Below are 24,085 nucleotides of genomic sequence, written 5' to 3' on the forward strand. Positions count from 1 at the left end.
TCTGCTCTTTCATTTGGGTGGTGCAAGCTTCGTAGGGCTGTACAATATCAAAGGTGAAGTGCATATTGCGAGAATGCTAATACATTTTGTGATATGATTATTGTGTAACAAGGTAAACCAATCAATATTAAAAGGCACACTACGCAGAACAGAGAGCTATTCAAACCTCATAGCTCGAAGGTCCTCATCTGTCACGTATAGAGCATTTAACTTGTGATTGGATAGTACAATTTATTCATGGCGTGACTATTTTATGTAAATCAAATGAGCTACTTAAATAGTTTGCAAGGTCAGAGTCACATTTGTAATTTCAGTTTGATTATATTACAGACCTGCAAACCTGAGACTGTGAATCTTAAATATGTACTGTGGCCAAATGGTAAGTGTCCTGCTTAAGAATTTTTTTTCTCTCTCGGATACCATGAGGAATAGTGTTGCGTGCATAGAGAGGCCTTTTGCCAGTGCAGTATTTCCATGCTGACGGCAAATAAACTATTAAAATATTGAGGGTTGATGCCAGCTACAAATATGTACTCCTTATGCCAATATTGAGAACAGGTAGCAATTTTTGTCAGCCATCTCATGATTAACATATTCTGCCCATGTGAGCGTCCAGTGGGAGAGAGGATTCCTGGCGTATTCCTCGTACCAGCATTGAAAAATCTGATGGTCGATATCAATGCTGCATAGGAGGTTTGCCTAGCTTATGTTTGCAGAAATAATATACGCTGAATATTAAAATCCAAACAAAATATAAAGAAATATTTAGGTCTGAAAACGATCCAGTAGGAATAGTAAAAATTACATGGAGTCCAACTTTAATTTTTCATGTTTTACCAATGTATTTTTCTAAATGTACAGCTATTAACTATAATGAATATTAGCCAAGTTGAATGAAATCCACAAGCATTATACCTGCTTCCCTTTCTGGTCAGTTCCATCAGGGAGTATATCTCACTGAAACTGAATGAGATTCACCGATTTAAAGGAATTAAGCACAGATTAGAATGAGGCCCCAAGATGTTAACTGATTACTTTTGTGTATGTGATGTGTACCTGAACACAAAGACGGTTCTGCTTTGTTTAAAGTTTTACTTGATAACAGAGCACAAACTCAACAACATGGTTGGCTGAAGCAATCTTATTAAACCAGTGGAGAACACACCTCGGTGCATTGCTTTATAATACTTTTTAGTTTATAAACAATTCTGTATTTTACCATTCTGTTTTATAGTCACTGAACCCAAGTCTCATTCTAGCTTAAAATTGTTCATTTATTTCTGTTTTAACATATTTTGTTAATTAATTGCATGTGAATTTACTCAAGGTATGGTAGCATAGTGGTTATGTTACTGGCCTAATAATTCAAAGGCCTGGACTAATAATCTCAAGAGACATGAGATCAAGTCCCATCCATGGCAGGTGGGGAATTTAAATTCAATTCAATTGAATAAATCTAGAATAAAAAAGCTAGCATCAGTAATGATGACGATGAAAGTACCGGATTGTCATTAAAAACCCACCTGATTCACTAATGTCCTTTAGGGAAGGAAATCTGCCGTCCTTACCCGGTCTGGCCTATACGTGACTCCAGACCCACAGCAATGAAGTTGACTCTTAACTGCCCTCTGAAGTGACCTAGCAAGCCACTCAGTTGTATTCAAGAAGGCGACTCACTACCACCTACTCGAGGGCAATTAGGGATGGGCAATAAATGTCCGCATCCCATGAATGAATTAAAAAAATTATAAAATTTTTGACCATCTTGTAAACCTTGTGAAATATTTGGAATGAAGTGAAAGTCATAGCCTCAACTTCCCTTCTTTCTTGGGGTGGATGTTAGGGTTGGGGAGGTGATCGAAGGCCTCGTGAGGAGGTCTCCGATCACGGGGGGTGGGTTAGGTAGGGAACCTGGATCCAGGAAGTATGTAAAATGCCACTTACCTCCTGGATGCAGCAGCCCCCGCCTCTGTTTAACTGCCAGGTTTCATGAATTGTGTGAAACCCGCCCACAGGCAGGTAAACACAAAATGGAAGGGATAAAAGAGGCTTCCAGCCTCATTACAATATTTAACTTGATGTAACAGCCCCCGGGAACGGGTTGGTCACCCACGCCCCCATGCTGCCTCCGGCAAAACTGGAAGTGGGCGGGTTGGAAGCGGGAATCCCATTTTTAACATTTTAACTGCCCCCACACTCCAAAGCTACCCTTTTTTTAAGGGAAAACTCCGGCCATGATATTTTGACTACATCAAAGGAAAATGTCAAAATGACATATCTGTTTCCTAAATCCTCTGAAAACAGACTATGAAAACAGTTTTCAGTTGTTTACCTCAGAACCATTTCCCCTACATGAGACTTCCTGATGTAACATTTTCTAGCATCTTTGACCAATTGCTATTTGTATCTAATGGAGGTCTACTTCCCATGTTTATTACCCTAAAACTAAACATTAACCATTCATGGATGACATCAATACTAACACTTATTCCCTTACACAAGCATTTACATTTCAGAAAACAAGCAATGCCTTCTTCTCACGACACTTCAACGTCATCCTGTTTATATCGGAAAGCCTGACAATGCATTCCTTTTATGACACTTCAATGTCATCCTGTTTATATCTTGGAAAGCCAGGAAAACATGGCCGCGATTTTCCCGGTGCTCAGAGGGCAGGTTTGGAGGCGGGTCCGGAGTTAAAATCAAAATAATTGACGTCGGGTTGCAAACTCGCCGCCATCCCGCCTCCACACAACTTTACAAAGGGTCGGGTCTGCGAGGCCCAATCAGACCCGACACCAAGCAGTGGGAGGGCCACTTAAGACAGTTAACTACTTGGATAATCCAATTTTAACAGGCTCTTCCCATTTTACTACATTTTCAGTGTGTTGCACGTTGTGCGACAAACACACCAGCTGAAGGTGCCAGGTTCAGCAACTACCTGAATTCTTGACAGCTGCACCTGCAGCATAAAAGCGGACCTGTAACATGGCTGACTTTCAGATGGCAGAACTTTGTGTTTTGAGGTGTTGGAACACTTCATGCAGGTCTATTGAGCTTGTAAGTGGTTAAACTGAGATCCATATGCACTGTGACCTCCTTGGAAATCCCTCTCCCCACATTGATGGAGCGCTTATAACATCTATTCCTCAACTGAGATATATACCAGTGGGATGGGAACCATTTATACCCTCTCATCCTGGTCCTCAGACTCGAAGGAAGAGCAGCCATGACAGCAGCAGAACCAGGCACAACAGCAGCAGCAACAACAGGAGCGCCAACCTTCTCCTCACCCACCTGATGCTGCACTGGGCAGAGGGCGTCAGCGCAGGGCTGCACCGCGCCGCAGGAGATACCCCCAACACAGGGTTTACAGAGAGAGGATGAGCTTCCTCAACATGACTGAGCAGCAGTGCCAAAGGAGGCTGAGACTTTTGTGAGAGGTAGTCGCCGACATCCGCGCACTGCTGCACCAACACCTGGAGCCCTGGGGAGCGGGTGGACACTCCTTACCAGTGGCTGTCAAAGTCACCACCGCAGTAAACTTCTTTGCTTCAGGGACCTTCCAGGGATCAGCATCATACACCAGTGGCATCTCCCAGTTGGCCGCACACACTTGCATCACGCAGGTTATTGATGCCCTCTTTGCAAAATCGCACAATTACATCCACTTCTCCATGGATGAAGCAAGTGTAACCGCGCGTACAGTTGGCTTTGCAAATATGGCAGGCTTCCTAAGGGTGCAGGGTGTCATAGACTGCACACATGTGGCCATTAGGGCACCCCATCACAACCCAGCTGTTTTTGTGAACCGCAAGGGCTTCCACTCCCTTAACGTCCAGCTGGTGTGTAACCACAGGAAGAACATAGAAACATAGAAACATAGAAGATAGGAGCAGGAGTAGGCCATTCGGCCCTTCGAGCCTGCTCCGCCATTCAATAAGATCATGGCTGATCATCCAAATTCAGTACCCTGTCCCTGCCTTCTCCCCATATCCCTTGATCCCTTTAGCCTCAAGAAATATATCCAACTCTTTGCCGATTTCAAACTGCCACCAATGCTCAGTGTTCCCACGCAGGTCCGCTCTGGTCGGGCTGCTCCTCACTGACTGCCGCCGATTTCAAACTGCCACTGATGCTCAGTGTTCCCACGCAGGTCCGCTTTGGTCGGGCTGCTCCTCACTGACTGCCGCCGATTTCAAACTGTCGCCGATGCTCAGTGTTCCCACGCAGGTCCGCTCTGGTCGGGCCGCTCCTCACTCACTACCACCGATTTCAAACTGCCGCCGATGCTCAGTGTTCCTACGCAGGTCCGCTCTGGTTGGGCCGCTCCTCACTCACTACCGCCGATTTCAAACTGCCGCCGATGCTCAGTGTTACCACGCAGGTCCGTTCTGGTCATTATGCATGTTTGCGCCAAGTTCCCTGGCAGTTGCCATGACTCGTTCATCCTGTGGCAGTCTACTGTGCCTCAGCTCTTCAATCCACCAACCCAACTTTCCAGATGGCTACTTGGAGACAAGGGCTATCCCCTGAAGGCGTGGCTAATGACACCGATGAGGAGGCCATCAAACAAAGATGAGGAGTGCTACAATGCGAGCCACATTTCCACCAGAAACATCATAGAGAAAACCATCGGCTTGCTCAAAATGCAATTCCGATGCCTCGACAGATCTGGTGGAGCCCTACAGAATTCACCAGCCAGGGTCTCCAGAATCATCGTGGTCTGCTGTGCCCTGCACAACATCGCACAGCAGCGTGGCTTACCACTGCCTGAGGAACAAGTGGCTCAGCGCACAACCTCCTCCTCAGAGGAGGAGGCGGCAGATGAGGACGGCCTTGCGGAGGCAGATGTGCCAATTCCACCAGCACGTGAGCACACTGCTGGCCATGAGGCAAGGGATGCACTAATCCATGCCAGGTGTCTGGCTGACCGTCTTAACACACCATACAGCATCTGTACAATAAATTGTGGGTTCCTATCACTCTCACCACCATCATTACAGATGAAAGGCGCCCTGACCCCTCACTGTGCAACTTCCATTTCTGAGCACACATAGGCCAACACTTTGAATCTTTGACATCACATTTCTTTATTACAATTGAAATAATGACAAGAAACTTCACTTTGCATTAGATCAAAACACCCAAGTGACTTCCCTTGTGACTATTTGTGTGTTAACATTCTCTTATGCGTGCTTCTACATGGTGTTTCCCCTGTGGCCTCAACAGATGTAGAGGCACCTTTCTCACTTCCATGCTGCGCCTGCTTCGACACCTCTGGGTTTTGGAGCCTGGCAGGGCTCGGCAACAGTCTGCTCCTCCTGCAGCTGTGCAGGAGCTGAGATGGCCATCTTAGTTGGGTGAGGAATCTGGGGCTCTGTCCGAGGGCTCTGCGGTGGCATGGGAGTGTGAGCACTTGGAGAGGAGCCCACACTTCCTTCTTGTCGACCACCAACATCCCTCTCATGGGTTACTCGCACTTCACTGCTAGCAAGTAGCTGGAGAGCACCTTTCCGCACATCAGTGGGGCTATGAGGATCCGTCTCTGTACTGCCAGTCCTCAAAACGGGGACTTCCATGTGTAATGATATCAGCAAATAGTGATGTTATTTGCCTGTTTGATTATCATGTCTTACCAGCATAGTTGCCTGATTGATTACTTATGCCTGACCAGCAGAGCTCATGTGACAGAGACAAGCAGTTTGGTTTAGTTTCAGTTTCGTTCTAGATGCATCACTAGCTTGATGTCTCCTGTAAATGCTGTATTAAGAGTTGAACAGACTTTAGATTAAAAGGCATGCTCTTTCATAAATGTCTCATCATTGAACCCACAAAGAAATCAATACATGGTGTCAGAAGTGATTGAAAGAGATGAAGAGGAAAAATCTGAAGTTAAATCAGCTCTCCACAGATTAGCAAGCCAAAAGAGAACATTGTTACTTACCATTAGAGAATAGCTAACGAAGTGAAAAATGGAAGGTTTACTCCCACCGGCGACGCTTCAGTTGACAGGTAATGTGGCTGAAAATTGGAGGAGATTCAAACAACGTGTGGGGTTGTATTTAGCGGCAATCGGAGCTGACGAGAAAAGTAATAAAAAGAAATCGTCACTGTTCTTACATGTCGTGGGTGATGAAGCGCTGGAGGTGTATAATAACTTCACATTCGCTGCTGATGGAGACAAAATGAAGTTAGATAAAATAATGGAACAGTTTGAGGCCTACTGCATACCTAAACGTAACGTGATGTTTGAGAGGTACAGATTTTTCACATGTGTACAGAAAATGGGTGAGACTATTGATCAGTATGTGACTGAACTGAGAAACAGAAGCAAATCGTGTGAATTTGGGGGACTGACAGACTCGCTGATAAAAGACAGACTGGTGTGTGGTATTCCAGATAATGGTCTAAGGGAAAGACTGCTAAGAGAGCAAGATCTAGACCTGGGAAAAGCCATAGCACTGTGTAGGGCTACAGAGACTGAGAAGTTGCAGGCAAAGGAGCTGTTCAGTGACAGTAGCTGCAACGTGGATGCATTGAGAAAGAACGGAAAAAAAACCGTTTAACAAAAAGAGCGCCAATGTGAAAAAAGAGGCGTGGCCAGCGAACGAAAATGAAAGGGACAATCGAAAGACATGTAGTCGATGCGGTACACAGCATCCACCAAGAAAGTGTCCAGCATATGGTAAAACATGCAATAGTTGCAACAAAAACAACCATTATGCCCGTTGCTGCAAGAACCAAGCGCAACAAAGCAAGGTCCATGCAGTAGATGAAAACGAGATAGAGGAGTTCTATGTAGATGTTGTGTCTGAAAACAAAAAAGAAAGAGGCTGGATGTTGACACTAAAAGTGAATGACACACATATTCCATTTAAATTGGATACTGGAGCACAAGTTAATGTGATATCAGAGACTGATTTTAAGAAAATTAGACCCAGACCAAAGATACATGGAATAAAAGTGAAAGTGACAGGATACTCAGGTACTGATATACCAGTGAAAGGAAGATGCATTGTCAAAGTAACACACAAGGACAGAGAGCACACGCTAGCATTAATCGTGGTGCCAAAGGATGTGCAAGCCATACTAGGTTTAAAAGCCTGTGAGAGACTGAACCTGGTAAAGAGAGTCCTCGTTGTGGAAAGCGAAGGAGAGACAGTCTATGATGAACTGAATGTTGCGTACACACCGGGTAAGCTGATGTATACAGCAGACACATTGTCCAGAGCTGTTGACCCAGGAGAGCCCGCAAACACAGTGAAAAGACTGATGTACAAGGCAAAAGACAGTGGAACTGACTTCTACCAGAGCATGCTTGTATACCGCACAACGCCGCTCGAGTGTGGTAAGTCACCAGCCCAACTCCTGATGGGACGTCGGCTAAGGTCAAACCTACCCATCCCGGAGAACCTCCTAAAAACAAAAGAGGGGGAGAAAGTGAGGAAGTTCAAAGAGCAACAGAAAGAAAAGCAAAAGTACTACTATGACAGAGGAACACAAAACCTACCTGAACTCCACACTGGTGACCAAGTAAGGTTCAAAGACAAAACAAACATATGGACTCAGAAGGGAACTGTCCTGAGTGAAGTTCAACCAAGATCATATACCATTCAGACAGATGAGGGTGCTGTTCTGCGAAGAAATCGTCGAGATCTTCTCATGGGACCAGCCACAGCAAGTCAGAAGACTGATACTGTTGAACAACCTGATCACACAGCTGAGAACCAATCATCTGAGGCAACAACTCAGATTCAAGGACAATCAATCAGAAAATCCTCAAGACACGTGAAGCCTCCTGAGAGACTCATTGAGCAAATTTAAGGACTATTGTTACAGAAGGAAGTAATATTATCTTATTCTTTCTTCAAGTTCTATTTCATGTGAACACAAAAAGGAAGGTTAAAAAACCTTGATCATGATAATGATAATGCAAGTTCATTAAGTGTTACAGTTAAAATGCAGATTAATACAAAGAAAACATGTTGTTAGTTAAAAGTAAAATACTTTTGTTTTAAGAAAAGGAGATGTAATGATATCAGCAAATAGTGATGTTATTTGCCTGTTTGATTATCATGTCTTACCAGCATAGTTGCCTGATTGATTACTTATGCCTGACCAGCAGAGGTCATGTGACAGAGACAAGCAGTTTGGTTTAGTTTCAGTTTCGTTCTAGATGCATTACTAGCCTGATGTCTCCTGTAAATGCTGTTAAAAGAGTTGAACAAGCTTTAGATTAAAAGACATTCTCTTTCATAAATGTCTCGTCATTGAACCCACAAAGAAATTAATACACCATGTACCTCTGGTTCCTCTCATCAATAGATGCCCATCTATCCTCCATAGCAGACCATCTATTTAGAAGAGTCACCATGTTCATTTGAATCTGGTGATTTATGTCCTCCATGGAGGTTGCCATCCTTTCCATGGCAGGACCTACATTCACCATTGCGTGCAGCACGTCTTTGCTCATGCTTGAGATGGATTCCTTCATTCTCAGCACACTCGCAGTTACAGTGGTTGCAAACCCTGTCAGAGACTCCTGCACTTGTTCCTGAAGTTCCAGCACCGCTCTCTTTCTGGATGGCCCCAGAGGCACAGCATCTACATGCAGCTGAGCAGAGCTAGGAGTGTCCAGCGCCCTCCGACGAGGACTCTCCTCTGCTGTCCCTGTCTCCACCATCTGCTGATGCTCACTTGTGAGCTGTGATACGCCAGGTGACAACACTAATCTATCTCGCAAATGACCCACCGATTTGTGCGTCTCTGCGCTGGTGCTGGGTGCGCTCAATTCTGCTGACGCTGCTCCCTCAGAGGCTGCAGCTTCCACTGAGGAGTCTTTCGGCTCTTCATCCTGGACAGTGGGGAGGGGGGGCTCTCGATGGTCCTGTGGGGAGTAAAGGCATGAGTTAGACATGTGATATTTACGTAGCCAACACATCCCATTGTGCAGATGATCAGAACTCAATCTGTATAAACATCAGATGCCATATCAGTCACTCATGAAATCTAAATGAGAGGGTTGCAAATCTATTCTGTCGCCAACTTGCTCTACTGCGCCCATCTCTCCATCCCCCACTTCTAGCTCCTCAGCATATCCAACAATGTCAATAGCAGCCTCCTCAGCAGATGTTAAGTGTGCCATGGAAGGTGGGCCTCTCTGTCCTCCCCCTCTCCCTCTTATTGTGGGCTCTCTTTTCCTGCAATGAGGGACACAAGTGGAGTTTGAGCGAGAATGTTGGAATGAGTGTAGAGAATCAATAGCATAGATGATTAGAGGGAGACAAAGATGGAGTGAGGTGCCAATACCAAGGGCCCTCTCTGTGCATTGTTAGTTGTTGCCATTGCATAACAGTGATAGCAAGTGTGAGGGGTGCACAGTAGAATGGTGGAGTGATTCTGTCCATAGAGAAAAGGATGGTTAAGGGTGCAAGGGATGTAAGGGTAAGTTGGGATGTGCAGGAGTAGGTTGACAATGCAGAGTGCTGATGAGCAGATTGAAGGTAAGTGTGATGTTATACTCACTTTTGATGAGTGTAGCAGATCATTGAACCTTTTCCGGCACTGATCCCAGGTGCGTGAACACAAAAACCTAGCGCTAACCTTCTCAGCAATTTGTAGCCAGGCTGCCTTGGTTTGCTGAGGAGGCTTCCTCCGTCCATTTGAGGGGAACAGAACCTCCTTGCGCCCTCTCACTCCCTCCACAAGAGCACGGAGGGAGTCATGATCGAATCTTGGAGAAGCCTTGGCTCTTGAAGCAGTCACCTCGCTGTCAGTAACACTGAGAAGCAGCAGAACGTGAATGAAACACCACAAGGCTGCATGGGCCCCTTAAATGCAGCTGAATGGAAGACATCAGCAGAGGCGAGCAGCAGACCCGAACCCATTGATTGGGCCAAGTAACGCGCACGGCGGGTTTAATTAAGCCCAGTTAATTTCAGAGCGACTGAAACCAGCAGCGGGACTGGAACCCGCTGACCAGCCAACCCGCCGCCTATGGTAAAATCGCGGCCCATGTTGCTTTAAGATACAAAGAAGTTCGACTGTTAACCCTTAACTCCCCAAGATATCCAACATACATCTCTCCAGGATGTCCAACATATCACCTGGGATAATCCCCCCAAAATAAGCAATCCTTCATATCCATAGATGCTTAATTAATTTAGTAAGTTTAATTTTTAAGTGTATAATTTGTAGTCTTCAGGGAAGTATATGTATTATACAGGTTGTTTGTGGTGCTCTCTAACATAAGATTTTTTTGTATATTAATGAAATATGAATTCCAAATATTTTTTCAACATCATAGTCTTTGGCTTAACTGGTCAAGTTACTATTAGAAAACAGTAAAATAGTCATAAATATACCCTTTTATAAATACAAGAATATTTCAAACAATTTAAAATATGATATCTGAAAATGAGCAAGATATGAAAATATTGGAAACAAACTGCAAAAATGCACTGTATTATTTTAAATAGCAATGTTGATAAAAATGCATTCTATCCAGCTAATAAATGATTGTCTTAATTTAAAATATATTAGATTAAAAAGCTAAAGCTAACTAACTTACATTAATTTTGCTATTTAACATAATTTTGCTATTTAAAATAATAGCTGAACACAATACATTTACAATTACTGTTCAATAATCTGCATGGCCTTCTACTTTGTGCTGTGTAGCCTGCCCCTATTGTTTATGTTACCTGGCATCATGCATTTTTATTTCCACAGAATCAAGGGACAATTTTTCCAGCAACAGACTTTAACCCTGGTCAAGATGCAGACATGTTGGTCTCAGCACTACAGGGAATGGGTATGTAACATCTAATAAATGTGCTGCTATAAAATACCTTTAAAGAAACAGGTCAAACATTGTCCCCTTCTTTCTTTCTTCTTTCTTCTAACTCCTTCATCCTACAAAAAGATTGAAGAACGATCATTAATTTGACAGATTGTTAAGCAGAATCAAATTAAAAGAAAACCTTGAATCATTTTAATAGTAAGCATTTTATGCCATTTTTTAGTCATTAAAACTTTTTTTTCCAGGTGTCAATCTTACAAATTTCTGAGGCTTTAATTGCTGTGGGTGCTGTGATGTGATTTGACAAACACAATAGTTTTTCCGCAATTTTCAATAATGCAATTCCTGAAACGCTTAATGTCTTGTCACAATACCAAGTACTTACAGACATCATGAATTTTAAGTGTATGCACTCAACTGTAAGTGATTTCAGTGATTTGCACTTTTGCACCTAGTGTCAGCATCAAGAGCTTTAAGGGTAGGTATAGCATGAGTTAGAAACACGGTAACGTTTCCCCTGCTCTGTTGCAACAACATGTCTTAACCCCGACCTTAGAATGGCACACCTTTCCTCACTATACTAGCCTGACATTGCCCTTCGCCAAACGAGCCAATTTGTGGCCTTCATGTACAAGGTTGCCAATTGGTGCCAAATTATCAACACTTTTATGGTGTGGACTGATAACCAAACCACTAAAAATGGGTTGAGAGTGTTCAAAATCATTTCACTTAGCACAAATAGTCACCAGGGAGAGGAGAATCTAATCATTCTCACCTGTATTCAAATCCTAGTCCCAAAGATTTAAGGGCAGAAACATTATTAATCTCTATGATACTGCTTTGGTTTAAATATCCTGAACATTATTTCACCAACAGTTATTAAGACGTAAACTATTTCTAAGTTGGATTAATATAGTGGAAAACTAATTAAGTGAATGACTTCAGTGTGAAATTGTGCTTTACGGGGACATTTAGTACATTCAGTGTTTTGATTCATTAATGTATCTGGGTAAATAATATAAATAGGCTTTCAACTGCAATTGTGGCCCTGTCTATTAATTACTATTAAAACACATTTAAGGAAGGACGCAAGAATGCGTGGCAGATTTTGTTGCATGCAAAAATAGAGCCATAAATTATGGCCAGTTAAGGAGCCTGTTGCACTCACACTATTGAATAAATAGCCTGAAGTTTATTCCAGGCGTTTCGCTAACAGTGTCCCATTTAAAAATCAAATAGTTACATTAATTATCAGTAACCTCAACCAACTTTAATGTTCCTTCTGTCTGTTTTCTGTTTTAATTTTGGAATATTTTGATAAAAATGGTGAGTGTGAACCTCATGGGAGAAGCAACTAGGTTCACGTGTGAGGAAGCTGAATTAATTCTGTCAGTTCCAGCAAATGTGTTAAAAGAAAATCCACACTGTCAAATACAATTACTTCTCCAAGCTAACTCCTCCAATAATATTACCAGCAGTCACATTTTGAGCAAAAGATTGAAAAAAAATACAGAAGTTGTTAGAAAAAACAACTTAGTGTTAGAGTTAATCATAGTTCTTTGCAACAGCTTTTAAATACAGCACAGATGACAGGATTATCTCTTTTTAGCTTAGAGGAATTTCCGGGCCAGGGGGTTCTAACTGTGGCTTGTGAGCGGCACAGCCCTCAAGCCTTGAGATTCTGCCCATCCAAGTTCAGTCAGATTTACACTTCCCAATTCTTATTCACTGCTTTTTCTTTCTGAATTTTTGTGGGCTTAGGGGTTTGGAAAAAGCTGTTCTTAGAACTACAGATAAATCATAAAACAGAACACCAAGATTTCTTGGGGGCAATTTTAACCTAACCTGCCCATCAGTAAATTGACGGGATCGGGTGCAATGCTGGATTTAAACCCCCCTCCCCCCGATTTTACTATCGATTGAAGTCAATGCAGAATAATATTGGGCGAGGTGTAGAACCAATTTTCCACGTGATCCCATGGGTTTCACATTTAAAAAAAAAAAAAATTATTCATTGATGGGATGTGGGCATCGCTGGCTAAGCCTGCATTTAGTGCCCATCCCTAATTGCCCTTGAGAAGATGGTGGTGAGCCGCCTTCTTGAACTGCTGCAGTCCATATGGTGTAGGTACACCCACAATGCTGTTAGGAAGGGAGTTCCAGGATTTTGGCCCAGCGACAGTGAAGGATCGGCAATACAGGTCCAAGTCAGGATGGTATGTGGCTTGGAGGGGAACTTGTAGGTGGTGATGTTCCCATGTGTCTGCTGCCCTTGTCCTTCTAAGTGGTAGAGGTCGTGGGTTTGGAAGGTGCTGTTGAAGGAGCTTTGGCAAGTTGCTGCAGTGCATCTTGTAGATGGTACACACTGCAGCCACAGTGCGCCGGTGGTGGAGGGAGTGAATGTTGAAGGTGGTGGATGGAGTGCCAATCAAGCGGGCTGCTTTATCCTGAATGGTGTCGAGCTTCTTGAGTGTTGTTGGAGCTGCACTCATCCAGGCAAGTGGAGAGTATTCCATCACACTCCTGACTTGTGCCTTGTAGATGGTGGAAAGGCTTTGGGGAGTCAGGAGGTGAGACACTCGCTGCAGAATTCCCAGCCTCTGGCCTGCTCTTGTAGCCACAGTATTTATATGGCTGGTCCAGTTCAGTTTCTGATCAATGGTAACCCCCAGGATGTTGATAGTGGGGGATTCAGCGATGGTAATGCCATTGAATGTCAAGGGGAGATGGTTAGAGTCTCGCTTGTTGGAGATGGTCATTGCCTGGCACTTGTGTGGTGCGAATGTTACTTGCCACTTGTCAGCCCAAGTCTGAATGTTGTCCAGGTCTTGCTGCATATGGACACAGACTGCGTCAGTATCTGACAAGTCTCGAGTGGTGCTGAACAGTGTGCAATCATCAGCGAACATCCCCACTTCTGACATTATTTCAGCAACTTCAAACACATGCAAATTAATGATGACATTGATTTCAAACTTTGTACGTGGCTGGAAAATTACATTTTACACCTGGCCAATCAGGCTCCATGGGAGGCACTTATGCAGTTCTCGTAGTCAAAACATTTGGGCAGGGGAGCTTCTTTTATTAGCAATAACAACACTTTAATAAACTATTTTTAAATCAACAGAAATACACTAGAAAACAAGAGAAAATTAGGGTGAAATTACTTTTCTCGTTTTTCCATCCTATCTGCTCCCCACCCCTCCTTAACTCCTCTCATGTTGACTCTTGGCTGGGTACAGTTTCCAAACAGCCAAACATTCTTTGTCCAACATTCACTGGTTAGTGATTAGGAAAAGAAGCAGACGCTGAGGCAAAGGCTGCGATTTTATCAGTACTGAGAGGATGGGTTTGGAGGTTGGTCAAAGGTTAAAATCGTCTTGTTTGACGGCGGGTTGCGATCCCGCCATCAACCCACCTCCAAACAATTTTCCCAAATGTCAGGTCCCCGATTTGTGCATGGACCCGACACCTAGCAGCGGGAAGAGGATTAAAGCAAATTACCTGCCTATTAGCAGGTAGTTGATAGTAGTTGACAGGCTAATTTTGAATTTTGCCGCTTCTGCCTCGGATTTCCCGATGTCCGGACACCACGCCAGTTAAGTGTGGCATGTTGTGAGTCTGCTGTAATGTTTCTGGATTGATGACAGCTGCAGAAGTGGTGTGAAGGATCCAAAGGTGCATTGGGGAGTCTCAGAGGTAAGAAAATGTTGGGAAATTTATTTTTAATGCATTTACACATTTCTTTAGGTAACAAGTTTTGAAATCCATATCCAGTGCCACCTCATTGGGAGAACCTCTCTCACTAGTGACAGATCGCTTCTGTCACCTCACCTGCAGCTACCATCTATTCCAGCCTATGGAGGGAGTCATTGGAGCACCTGGGTGCAAGAGCTGAACCTTTCTACAGTGATTGTCAGTGTTTGCAGCACCTCAATGCTGTCAAACACTGAAAAATCAGCTGTCAAAAAAATATTGTGCGTGGGCCCTTTAAGAAAACCGGCAGATGACACGTCATCAAATGACGTCAGCTGACCAGCTTTCTCTTAATTGGCCAGCAAGCCCGCAGGGCGGGCTTAACAAGGCCAATCAACGTAAAATCACATTTGTGGGCCGGATGCAGTTGGGGGCAGAACTGGAAGCCGGAAACCACCTGACCTGCACCCAACCCGCCTCAATTGAAAAAATTGCGGCCAAAGTGTCATGCCCACTGAGATCAGCTTACCACAGCACTAGGATTTTGTTCATAGGTGTGCTGCAGTACCATGTTTCTCAACAGAACAATGTGGGAGTTTATTATTTCATTTACGATCCCTATTGCTTAACACTATTCCTTCTCTATTACACTACTTCAATGTTGACGAGCCAGATACCACTTTGGTCTAGACAGAACGATTGCATTAAACCTGCAACAACAATGAGATTATAAATATTTTATTGGAAAATGTAATATCACATTCATTAAAGTAACATCCCTCTTTTTGAAATAGACTGAATTAATTAGCTGGATTCATACTTTGGGCACTTGTAGTTGTTATGTTGATTGCACGACGAGGGAATTGCTTTTAGCTTGGTTCACATTAGTTATATAATCATTACACTGATTGTGAACTAAGCAATTATGACCACAATTCATTTAATGACAGTATATGTTTAATATGAAGAGGTACTTAATATTCAATCAGACTTTACTGCTTTCATAAGCTCATGGCAATCCATTATAAATGATCCTCTTTGAGTAAAATTGCATCCAGAACCAGGTTAAACTTTTGAGCCCTGATATTTACAGGGAGACGGGGGGTATGGGGAGGCCAAAACACCCGGCAAGGCCGAGGATGAGGAGGTCCTGCCGCACTTAATAACAAGACCTCATTATAATTTTTTTTATCCTTTTTCTGCCCAGCAGCCGGCCAAATTGACAGCTGGGAGGAAAAACCAGCGGTGGGATGCTACAGCCGGGAACCCTTGGGAACGGCCCCTGGCAGTCGGGAGGTCAGAGAGGTCGGCAATTGGGTGGGAGGGCTGCGAGCGGGAGGTGGGGTGGGGAGGGGGATGGGGAGGCTGGCGATCAGGCATGGGGGAGGCCAAAGGCTTCCTTGAGGGGCCGGGGTGAGGGGAGGGGGGAGCACTCCTGCTCCTCCTGGTCCACAAGGAATGCTGGAAAAGATGCTTACCTTGTGGAGCCGGCAGCTCCCAGCTCCCTTTCACTGCCAGGTTTCCTGACCCCAGGGAAACCCGTGCAGCAACAGTCAATTTTACATTAGGCTCCCAATTGTAATGTGGCTGCCTGATTTAAATATGTTACGTGTCCCGCCTCGCCATGGCGGGACTCGGATGGCATGATATCCGCCAGCGAAAAAAAGGCGCAGGCATGTGCTAGGGTTGCGTTCCGTGCATTTAACACTTTAACCCCCCCCTCGCCCCCGCACCTCTCCTGCCCATCGTGGGGGGTTAATATCGAAGCCTTGGTGTTTGACCATGTTTATGGATAGGCATTTAAGAACAAATTAATGTGAAGTGTGTAGAGTATTCAGTTGAAGGTTAGTAAAATGGGAAGAACTTCCACAAACAGTGAGTCAGTTTTCACTGTGGTAAATGGATATCTTCTAAGTTGGCTCAATAGGAATTGCACTGCGTAAATGCACAGATCAGGGAATTATTAGGTTTAAATCTGTCGCTGCTGAGTTAACTGATCTCAACCAGACCAGCATTAGGTTGTCACATTTGGCCTCAGTATCACTTAGTAAGGGCTTGGGGGGGGGGGGGGGCGGCAGGAGGAATCAGCTGAGTTTCCCACTCCTGACCAAGTAGACTATTGTCAGTTGTGAGAAAAATCTTAGAATCTAAAATTCAAAGATACAATTAACAAGTATTTATAAAATGCAGGCGTTAATCAACAACAGTCAACATGTTGGCCAGAATTTTCACAGGAGAAAACAGGTGTGTTGGAGGTTGGGGGGGAAGTGAAAGTTGTGTAAATCTAAACGCCGACCCCAACACGCCTCCAACCCGCCCACTTTCGCCTTTCACTCAGGCGGGATGAGGGGACGAGCAATCAACCCGCTGCCAGGAGGCCTGAAGCCTCTACTGTGCAGGTTTAACTTCAGGCGGCCAGGGGTCCCGGGGCTCAGGATTCCCGGTAGCTGCAATGAGGTTGCCGCAGCCTCGGGGAGCAATCTTTGTGGGCCGGGAGGAGCAGGAGTGCTTCGTCCCGGGCCCCGAAGCTCCCCCACCAGCAGCCTGCACCCCCCGGGATCGGGGTTCGGACCCCCCAGGGATCGGACACCCCACAAAATCGCGACTCAGCCCTGCGGTCGGGGATCGGACTCCTCACCCAACCATCCTGGGCCCAGCACCTGCCTGGTCCTGTGGCATCCTAGTCCGCGTTGCCCGCATGACTGGAAGCCAGCCTGTCAATCAGGCTGACTTCTAGGTGGGGAGGTGGGGAACCCGCAATTTACATCGCACACACACTATGGAGTTAAAACTCCACAGCATGCCGGGAAACCTGAACTTCCGGGTTTCCCGCCATCTCCCGGGTCCTTCCACACTGTGCGGGTGAGAAACGGGAAAATCCAGCCTGTTGTGCTTGAAAAAGCTGAATATTTTGAAGAAACATAGAAACATAGAAGATAGGAGCAGGAGTAGGCCATTCGGCCCCTCGAGCCTGCTCTGCCATTTAATGAGATCATGGTTGATCATCCAAATTCAGTACCCTGTCCCTGCTTTCTCCCCATATCCCTTGATCCCGTTAGCCTCAAGAAATATATCCAACTTCTTCTTGAACATATTTAATGAATTGGCCTCAACTGCCCTGTGTGGCAGAGAATTCCACAGGTTTACCACTCTCTGGGCAAAGAAATTCCTCCTCATCTCAGTCCTAAATGGCTTACCCCTTATCCTTAGACTGTGACCCCTGGTCCTAGACTCCCCCGCCATCGGGAACATCCTTCCTGCATCTAGTCTGTCTAGTCCTGTTAGAATTTTATAAGTTTCAATGAGATCCCCTCTCATTCTTCTAAACTCTAGCGAATATAAGCCTAATCAACCCAATCTCTCCTCATACGTCATTCCTGCTATCCCAGGTATCAGTCTGGTGAATCTTCGCTGCACTCTCTCCATGGCAAGAACATCCCCCCTCAGATAAGGTGACCAAAACTGCACACAATACCCAAGGTGTGGTCTCACCAAGGCCCTGTACAACTGCAGCAAGACATCCTTGCTCCTGTACTTGAATCCTCTCGCTATGAAGGCCAACATACCATTTGCCTTCTTAACCGCCTGCTGCACCTGCATGCTTACCTTCAGCGACTGGTGTACAAGGACACCCAGGTCTCGTTGCATGTCCCCTTTTCCCAATCTATTGCCGTTCAGATAATAATCTGTCTTCCTGTTTTTGCCACCGAAGTGGATAACCTCTCATTTATCCACATTATACTGCATTTGCCATGCATCTGCCCAATCACCCAACCTGTCCAAATCATACTGGAGTTTCTCTGCATCCTCCTCACGGCACACACGCCCACCCAGCTTTGTGTCATCTGCAAACTTCGAGATATAACATCTAGTTCCCTTTTCTAGATCATTTATATATATTGTGAATAGTTGGGGTCCTAGCACCGATCCCTGCGGTACCCCACTAGTCACTGTCTGCCGCTCGGAAAAAAAAACGTTTATTCCAAATCTTTGCTTCCTGTCTGCCAACCAGTTCTCTATCCAAGACAGTACCTTACCCCCAATCCCATGTGCTTTAACTTTACACGCTAATCTCTTATGCGGGACCTTATCAAATGCCTTTTGAAAGTCCAAATACATCACATCCACTGGTTCTCCCTTATCTATTCTACCAGTTACATCCTCAAAAACTTCCAGTAGATTAGTCAAGCATGATTTACCTTTTGTAAATCCATGTTGACTTTTCTGATCCTGTCACTGTTTTCCAAGTGCTCTGCTATTACATCTTTTATAATGGACTCTAGCATTTTCCCCACTATTGATGTCAGGCTTATCGGTCTATATTTCCTCGTTTATTCTCTACCACTCTTTTAAATAGTGGGGTAGCATTAGCTATCCTCCAATCCATGGGAACTGTTCCAAAGTCTATAGAATTTTGGAAGATGACCAGCAATGCATCTACTATTTCTAGGGCCACTTCCTGAAGTACCCTAGGATGTAGATTATCAGGCCCTGGGGATTTATCGGCCTTCAATCCCGTCAATTTCCCTAACATCATTTCCCTACAAATACTGATTTCAGTCAATTCCTCCCTCTCATTAGACCCTATGTTCCCCGACATCTCTGGGAGGTTATTTGTGTCCTCCTTTGTGAAGACAGAACCAAAGTATATATTTAATTGGTACGCCATTTCTTTGTTCCCCATTATAAATTCCCCTGATTCTGACTGCAAGGGACCTATGCTTGACTTCACCAATCTTTTTCTCTTCACATATCTATAGAAGCTTTTACAGTCAGTTTTTATGTTCCCTGCAAGCTTACTCTCATAATCTCTTTTCCCCCTCTTAATTAATCCCTTTGTCCTCCTTTGCTGAATCCTAAACTGCTCCCAATCCTCAGGTTTGCTGCTTTTTCTGGCCAAATTATATGTCCTTTCCTTGGATCTTATGCTATCCCTAATTTCCCTTGTTAGCCACGGTTGAGTCACCTTTTTGTTTTATTTTTATGCTAAACAAGGATGAACAAATTCTGTAGTTCATCCATGCGATCTTTAAATGTTTGCCATTGCCTATAAACCATCAACCCTTTAAGTAATGTTCCCCAATCCATCCTAGCCAACTCGTGCCTCATACCTTCGTAGTTTCCTTTATTTAAATTCAGGACCCTAGTCTCTGAGTCAACTACTTCACTCTCCATTTTAATGAAGAATTCTATCATATTATGATTGCTCCTCCCCAAGGGACCTCGCACAAGATTGCTAATTAATCCTTTCTCATTACATAATACCCAGTCTAAGATGGCCTGACCTCTAGTTGGTTCCTCGACATATTGGTCCAGGAAACCATCCCGTATACATTCTAGGAATTCCTCCTCCGCAGTATTGTTACTAATTTGGTTAGCCCAATCTATATGTAGATTAAAGTCACCCATGATAACTGCTGTGCCCTTATTGCGTGCATCTCTAATTTCCCGTTTAATGTCATCCCCAACCTCAACATTAATGTTTGAGGGTCTGTATACAGCTCCCACTAACATTTTCAGCCCTTTGGTATTTCTCAGCTCTGCCCATACAGATTCCACATCATCAGAACTAATATCCTTCCTTACTATTGTGTTAATCTCCTCTTCAACCAGCAATGCTACCCCACCTCCTTTTCCTTTTTGCCTGCTCTTCCTGAATATTGAATACCCCTGGATATTAAATTCCCAGTCTTGGTCACCCTGGAGCCATGTCTCCGTAATCCCAATTATTTTCATATCCATTTACATCTATTTGCGCAGCTAATTCATCCAACTTATTACGAATGCTCCTCGCATTAAGACACAAAGCCTTCAGGCTTGATTTTTTAATACTCTTTGTCCTTTTAGAATTCTTATTTACAGTGGCCCTGTTTGATTTACACTCTAGATTTCTCTGCATTCCACTTTTGCTTTTCTCCTTCCTGTCTTTTGTTTCTATCCTTGCTTCGCTTTCCTCTGTCTCCTTGCACAGGTTCCCAACCCCCTGCCATTTTAGTTTAAACCCTCCCCAACAGCACTAGCAAACACTCCCCCTAGGACATCGGTTCCGGTCCCGCCCAGGTGCAAACCATCCAGTTTGTACGGGTCCCACCTCCCCCAGAACTGGTTCCAATGTCCCAGGAATTTGAATCCCTCCCTCTTGCACCATTCCTCTAGTCATGTATTCATCTGAAATATCCTTCTATTTCTACTCTGACTAGCACATGGCACTGGTAGCAATCCTGAGATTACTACCTTTGAGGTCCTATTTTTTAATTTACCTCCTAACTCCCTATATTCAGCTTTTAGGACCTCATCCCATTTTTTACCTATATCGTTGGCACCACGGCAACTGGCTGTTCACCCTCCCCCTCCAGAATGCCCTGCAGCCGCCCTGAGTCATCCTTGACCCTTGCACCAGGGAGGCAACATACCATCCTGGAGTCTCGTTTGCGGCCGCAGAAACGCCTATCTAGTTCCCTTACAATAGAATCGCCTATCACTATAGCTCTCCCATTCTTTGTCCCCCTGTCCTGTGCAGCAGGACCACTCATGGTGCCAGGAAGTTGGCTGCTGCTGCCTTCCCCTGATAAGCCATCTCCCTCAACAATATCCAAAGTGGTATATCTGTTTGAAAGGGGGATGGCCACAGGGAACCCCTGCACTACCTGCCTGCACCTACTACTCTGCCTGGTGGTCACCCATTCCCTTCCTGCCTGTGCAGCCTTTACCTGCGGTGTGACCAACTCCCTAAACGTGCTATCCACAATGTCCTCAGCATCGCAAATGCTCCAGTATGTATCCATTCGCAGCTCCAGAGCCGCAATGCAGTCTGTCAGTAGCTGCAGCTGGATACACTTCCCACACACATGGTCGTCAGGGACACAGGAAGTGTCCCTGATTTCCCACATAGTGCAGGAAGAGCATGCCATGGGGCCAAGCTGTCCTGCCATGAATTACCCTTTAATTAATTCAAATTAAATTAAATCAAATCAATACCACTAATTACACTACAATTAAATGATATACTCAAGGGCCCTTGTTTACTACTACTCCCCGCTACACAACAGAGACCCTAGAAACTTTAAACCACAAAAATTAAGTTTGGAAAAAAGCGAGAAAGAGAGAAATACTCACCAACCAATCACTTACCAGCTTTCTGGTGATGTCACACTTTGATTACTTTTTACTTCTCGCTGCGGCCGCCGGTGTGTCTGGGCCGCTCTCTCTCCACGCTCTTTAACTCCTCGGTCTCCGCGCTCAGTCTCCACCCAGGGCCGCTCTTGCTGCTGCCACCGGTGTGTCTGGGCCGCTCTCTCTCCCCGCTCTTTAACTCCTCGGTCTCCGCGCTCAGTCTCCACCCAGGGCCGCTCTTGCTGCTGCCACCGGTGTGTCTGGGCCGCTCTCTCTCCACGCTCTTTAACTCCTCGGTCTCCGCGCTCAGTCTCCACCCAGGGCCGCTCTTGCTGCTGCCACTGGTGAGTCTGGGCCGCTCTCTCTCCCCGCTCTTTAACTCCTCGGTCTCCGCGCTCAGTCTCCACCCAGGGCTGCTCTCGCTGCTGCCGCCGGTGTGTCTGGGCCGTTCTCTCTCTCCCCGCTCTTTAACTCCTCGGTCTCCGCGCTCAGTCTCCACCCAGGGCCGCTCTCGCTGCTGCCGCTGGTGTGTCTGGGCCACTCTCTCTCTCCACGCTCTTTAACTCCTCGGTCTCCGCGCTCAGTCTCCACCCAGAGCCGCTCTCGCTGCTGCCACCGGTGAGTCTGGGCCGCTCTTTCTCCCCGCTCTTTAACTCCTCGGTCTCCGCACTCAGTCTCCACCCAGGGCTGCTCTCGCTGCTGCCGCCGGTGTGTCTGGGCCGCTCTCTCTCTCTCCGCTCTTTAACTCCTCGGTCTCCGCGCTCAGTCTCCACCCAGGGCCGCTCTTGCTGCTGCTGCCGGTGTGTCTGGGCCGCTCTCTCTCCCCGCTCTTTAACTCCTCGGTCTCCGCGCTCAGTCTCCACCCAGGGCCGCTCTCGCTGCTGTCTAGAAGTGGCTAGATAAAGGGAATGCAGTAGATATAGTGTATATGGATTTTCAGAAGGCGTTTGATAATGTATCTCACAAGAGGCCTGTTAGAAACATTCAGGCATATGGTATGTGAGGAAATGATAGAAACATGGTTGATGATAAATGGGTGTTGCTCAGACGGAAGAAGGGTTGGAAGTGGTACATCCCAGGGTCATTGCCGGGTCCACTTTTCTCAGTATATATTGATGATTTGAACTTGGTTATAGGTAACACAATCTCATAATTTGCTGATGACACAAAAGTAGGTTTGGCAAACAGTGAGGACAACTGTAAAAGACTTCAGGGGGACATAGACAGGTTAACAGAATGGGCAGACATTAAATGCACATTATTAGGGGAATAAGTGTGAGGTAATACATTTTGGTAGAATAAAAATAAGGAATGGGCTATACACTTAATGGAAATACACTGAAGAGTGCGGATGAACAGAGATACCTAAGGCTTTAAATATCTAATCCCTGAAAGTGCTGGTAGTTAAAGCCATTAAAAAAAAGCCAATGGAATTTGGGGTTTTAAAAATAGAGGCATACAGTACAAGAGTAAAGCAGTAATAATGAATTTATTTACAAAATATTGATCAGGACACAGTTCAAATACTGTTTGCAGTATTGAATGCCCGATCATAGTAAGAAAATTAAAGCCACAAGGGGGAATTTTAACCCATAAAAATGGGTGTGTTGGGATTGGGTGGGAGGTTAAAGAGTTTAAAAAAAACTGAATCCTGACCCCAACCTGCCTCCAAAGCACCCACTTCCGGATTTAACGGAGGTGGGATGGTGGACAGCCAACCCATTCGCAGGAGGCGGGTTGCCTATTTAAATATTATAATGAGGTTCCATGCCTCATAGTGGTCCACCATCTCAATTTTAACTCTGGCTGACCAGGTTTCCCAGGCCTCAGGGAATCCGGCAGCTAAAGAGAGGCGAGGACTGTTGGATCGAGAAGGTAACTCTCTCTCCACTTACCAGCTGGAGCCAGCGTCCCTGCCTCACCAATGCCCCGCAATTGGACACTTCTCTGACCCTCCCAATCTCACCCGAGATCTCCGCCCGCCCCCCACCCACCCCGCCCGAGGCCTACAATCTACCCCACAAGGCCTCCAACCCCCACCCCCCCAAGGCCTCCAATCTGCCCCCCACCGACCCTTCAGAACCCCACCCTCCTGCCTTCGATACTCAGCCCCCGGCTCCTGATCACCCCTCCGGAACCCGATCACCCCTCTGGCCCCCGACATCCCCCTCCAGATTCCGATTCTCCCTGCCAGCCTTCCAATCTACCCTCTCTGGTCCCGACCACCCCTCCAGCCCCCGATCACAACCCCTGCCTCTGATTCCCCCCTCTGGCCTTCTGACCTACCTTCTTTGACCCCGAACCTCCACCGGCCTCTCCCCTCCGGTCCTGATCCTCCCCTGGCCTCCCCCCTCCAGCCCCGATCCTCCTCCGGCCTCCCCCATCCAGCCCCAATCCTCCTCCGGCCTCCCCACTCCGGCCCCGATTCTCCTCCGTCCTCCCCCCTCCGGCCCCGATCCTCCTCTGGCCCTG

At 45.6% G+C, this 24,085-nt stretch overlaps 1 protein-coding gene across 1 annotated transcript in view; it reads left to right on the top strand.

Annotated features, from left to right (window-relative positions):
• The first annotated feature begins 323 nt into the window (after nt 1–323).
• LOC147122908 (annexin A10-like) overlaps nt 324–24,085 on the top strand; it is a 144,857-nt gene continuing 121,095 nt past the window's right edge. The window contains exons 1-2 of the mRNA XM_085962137.1: nt 324–379; nt 10,735–10,816. Of these exons, the coding sequence (XP_085818263.1) occupies nt 362–379; nt 10,735–10,816 (100 nt within the window). The 5' untranslated portion in view covers nt 324–361. The remainder of the gene's footprint in view (nt 380–10,734; nt 10,817–24,085) is intronic.

Source organism: Somniosus microcephalus, chromosome 2 (assembly GCF_052327205.1).
Source record: "Somniosus microcephalus isolate GS21.2 chromosome 2, FLI_Smic_1.0, whole genome shotgun sequence".
NCBI lineage: Eukaryota > Metazoa > Chordata > Chondrichthyes > Squaliformes > Somniosidae > Somniosus > Somniosus microcephalus.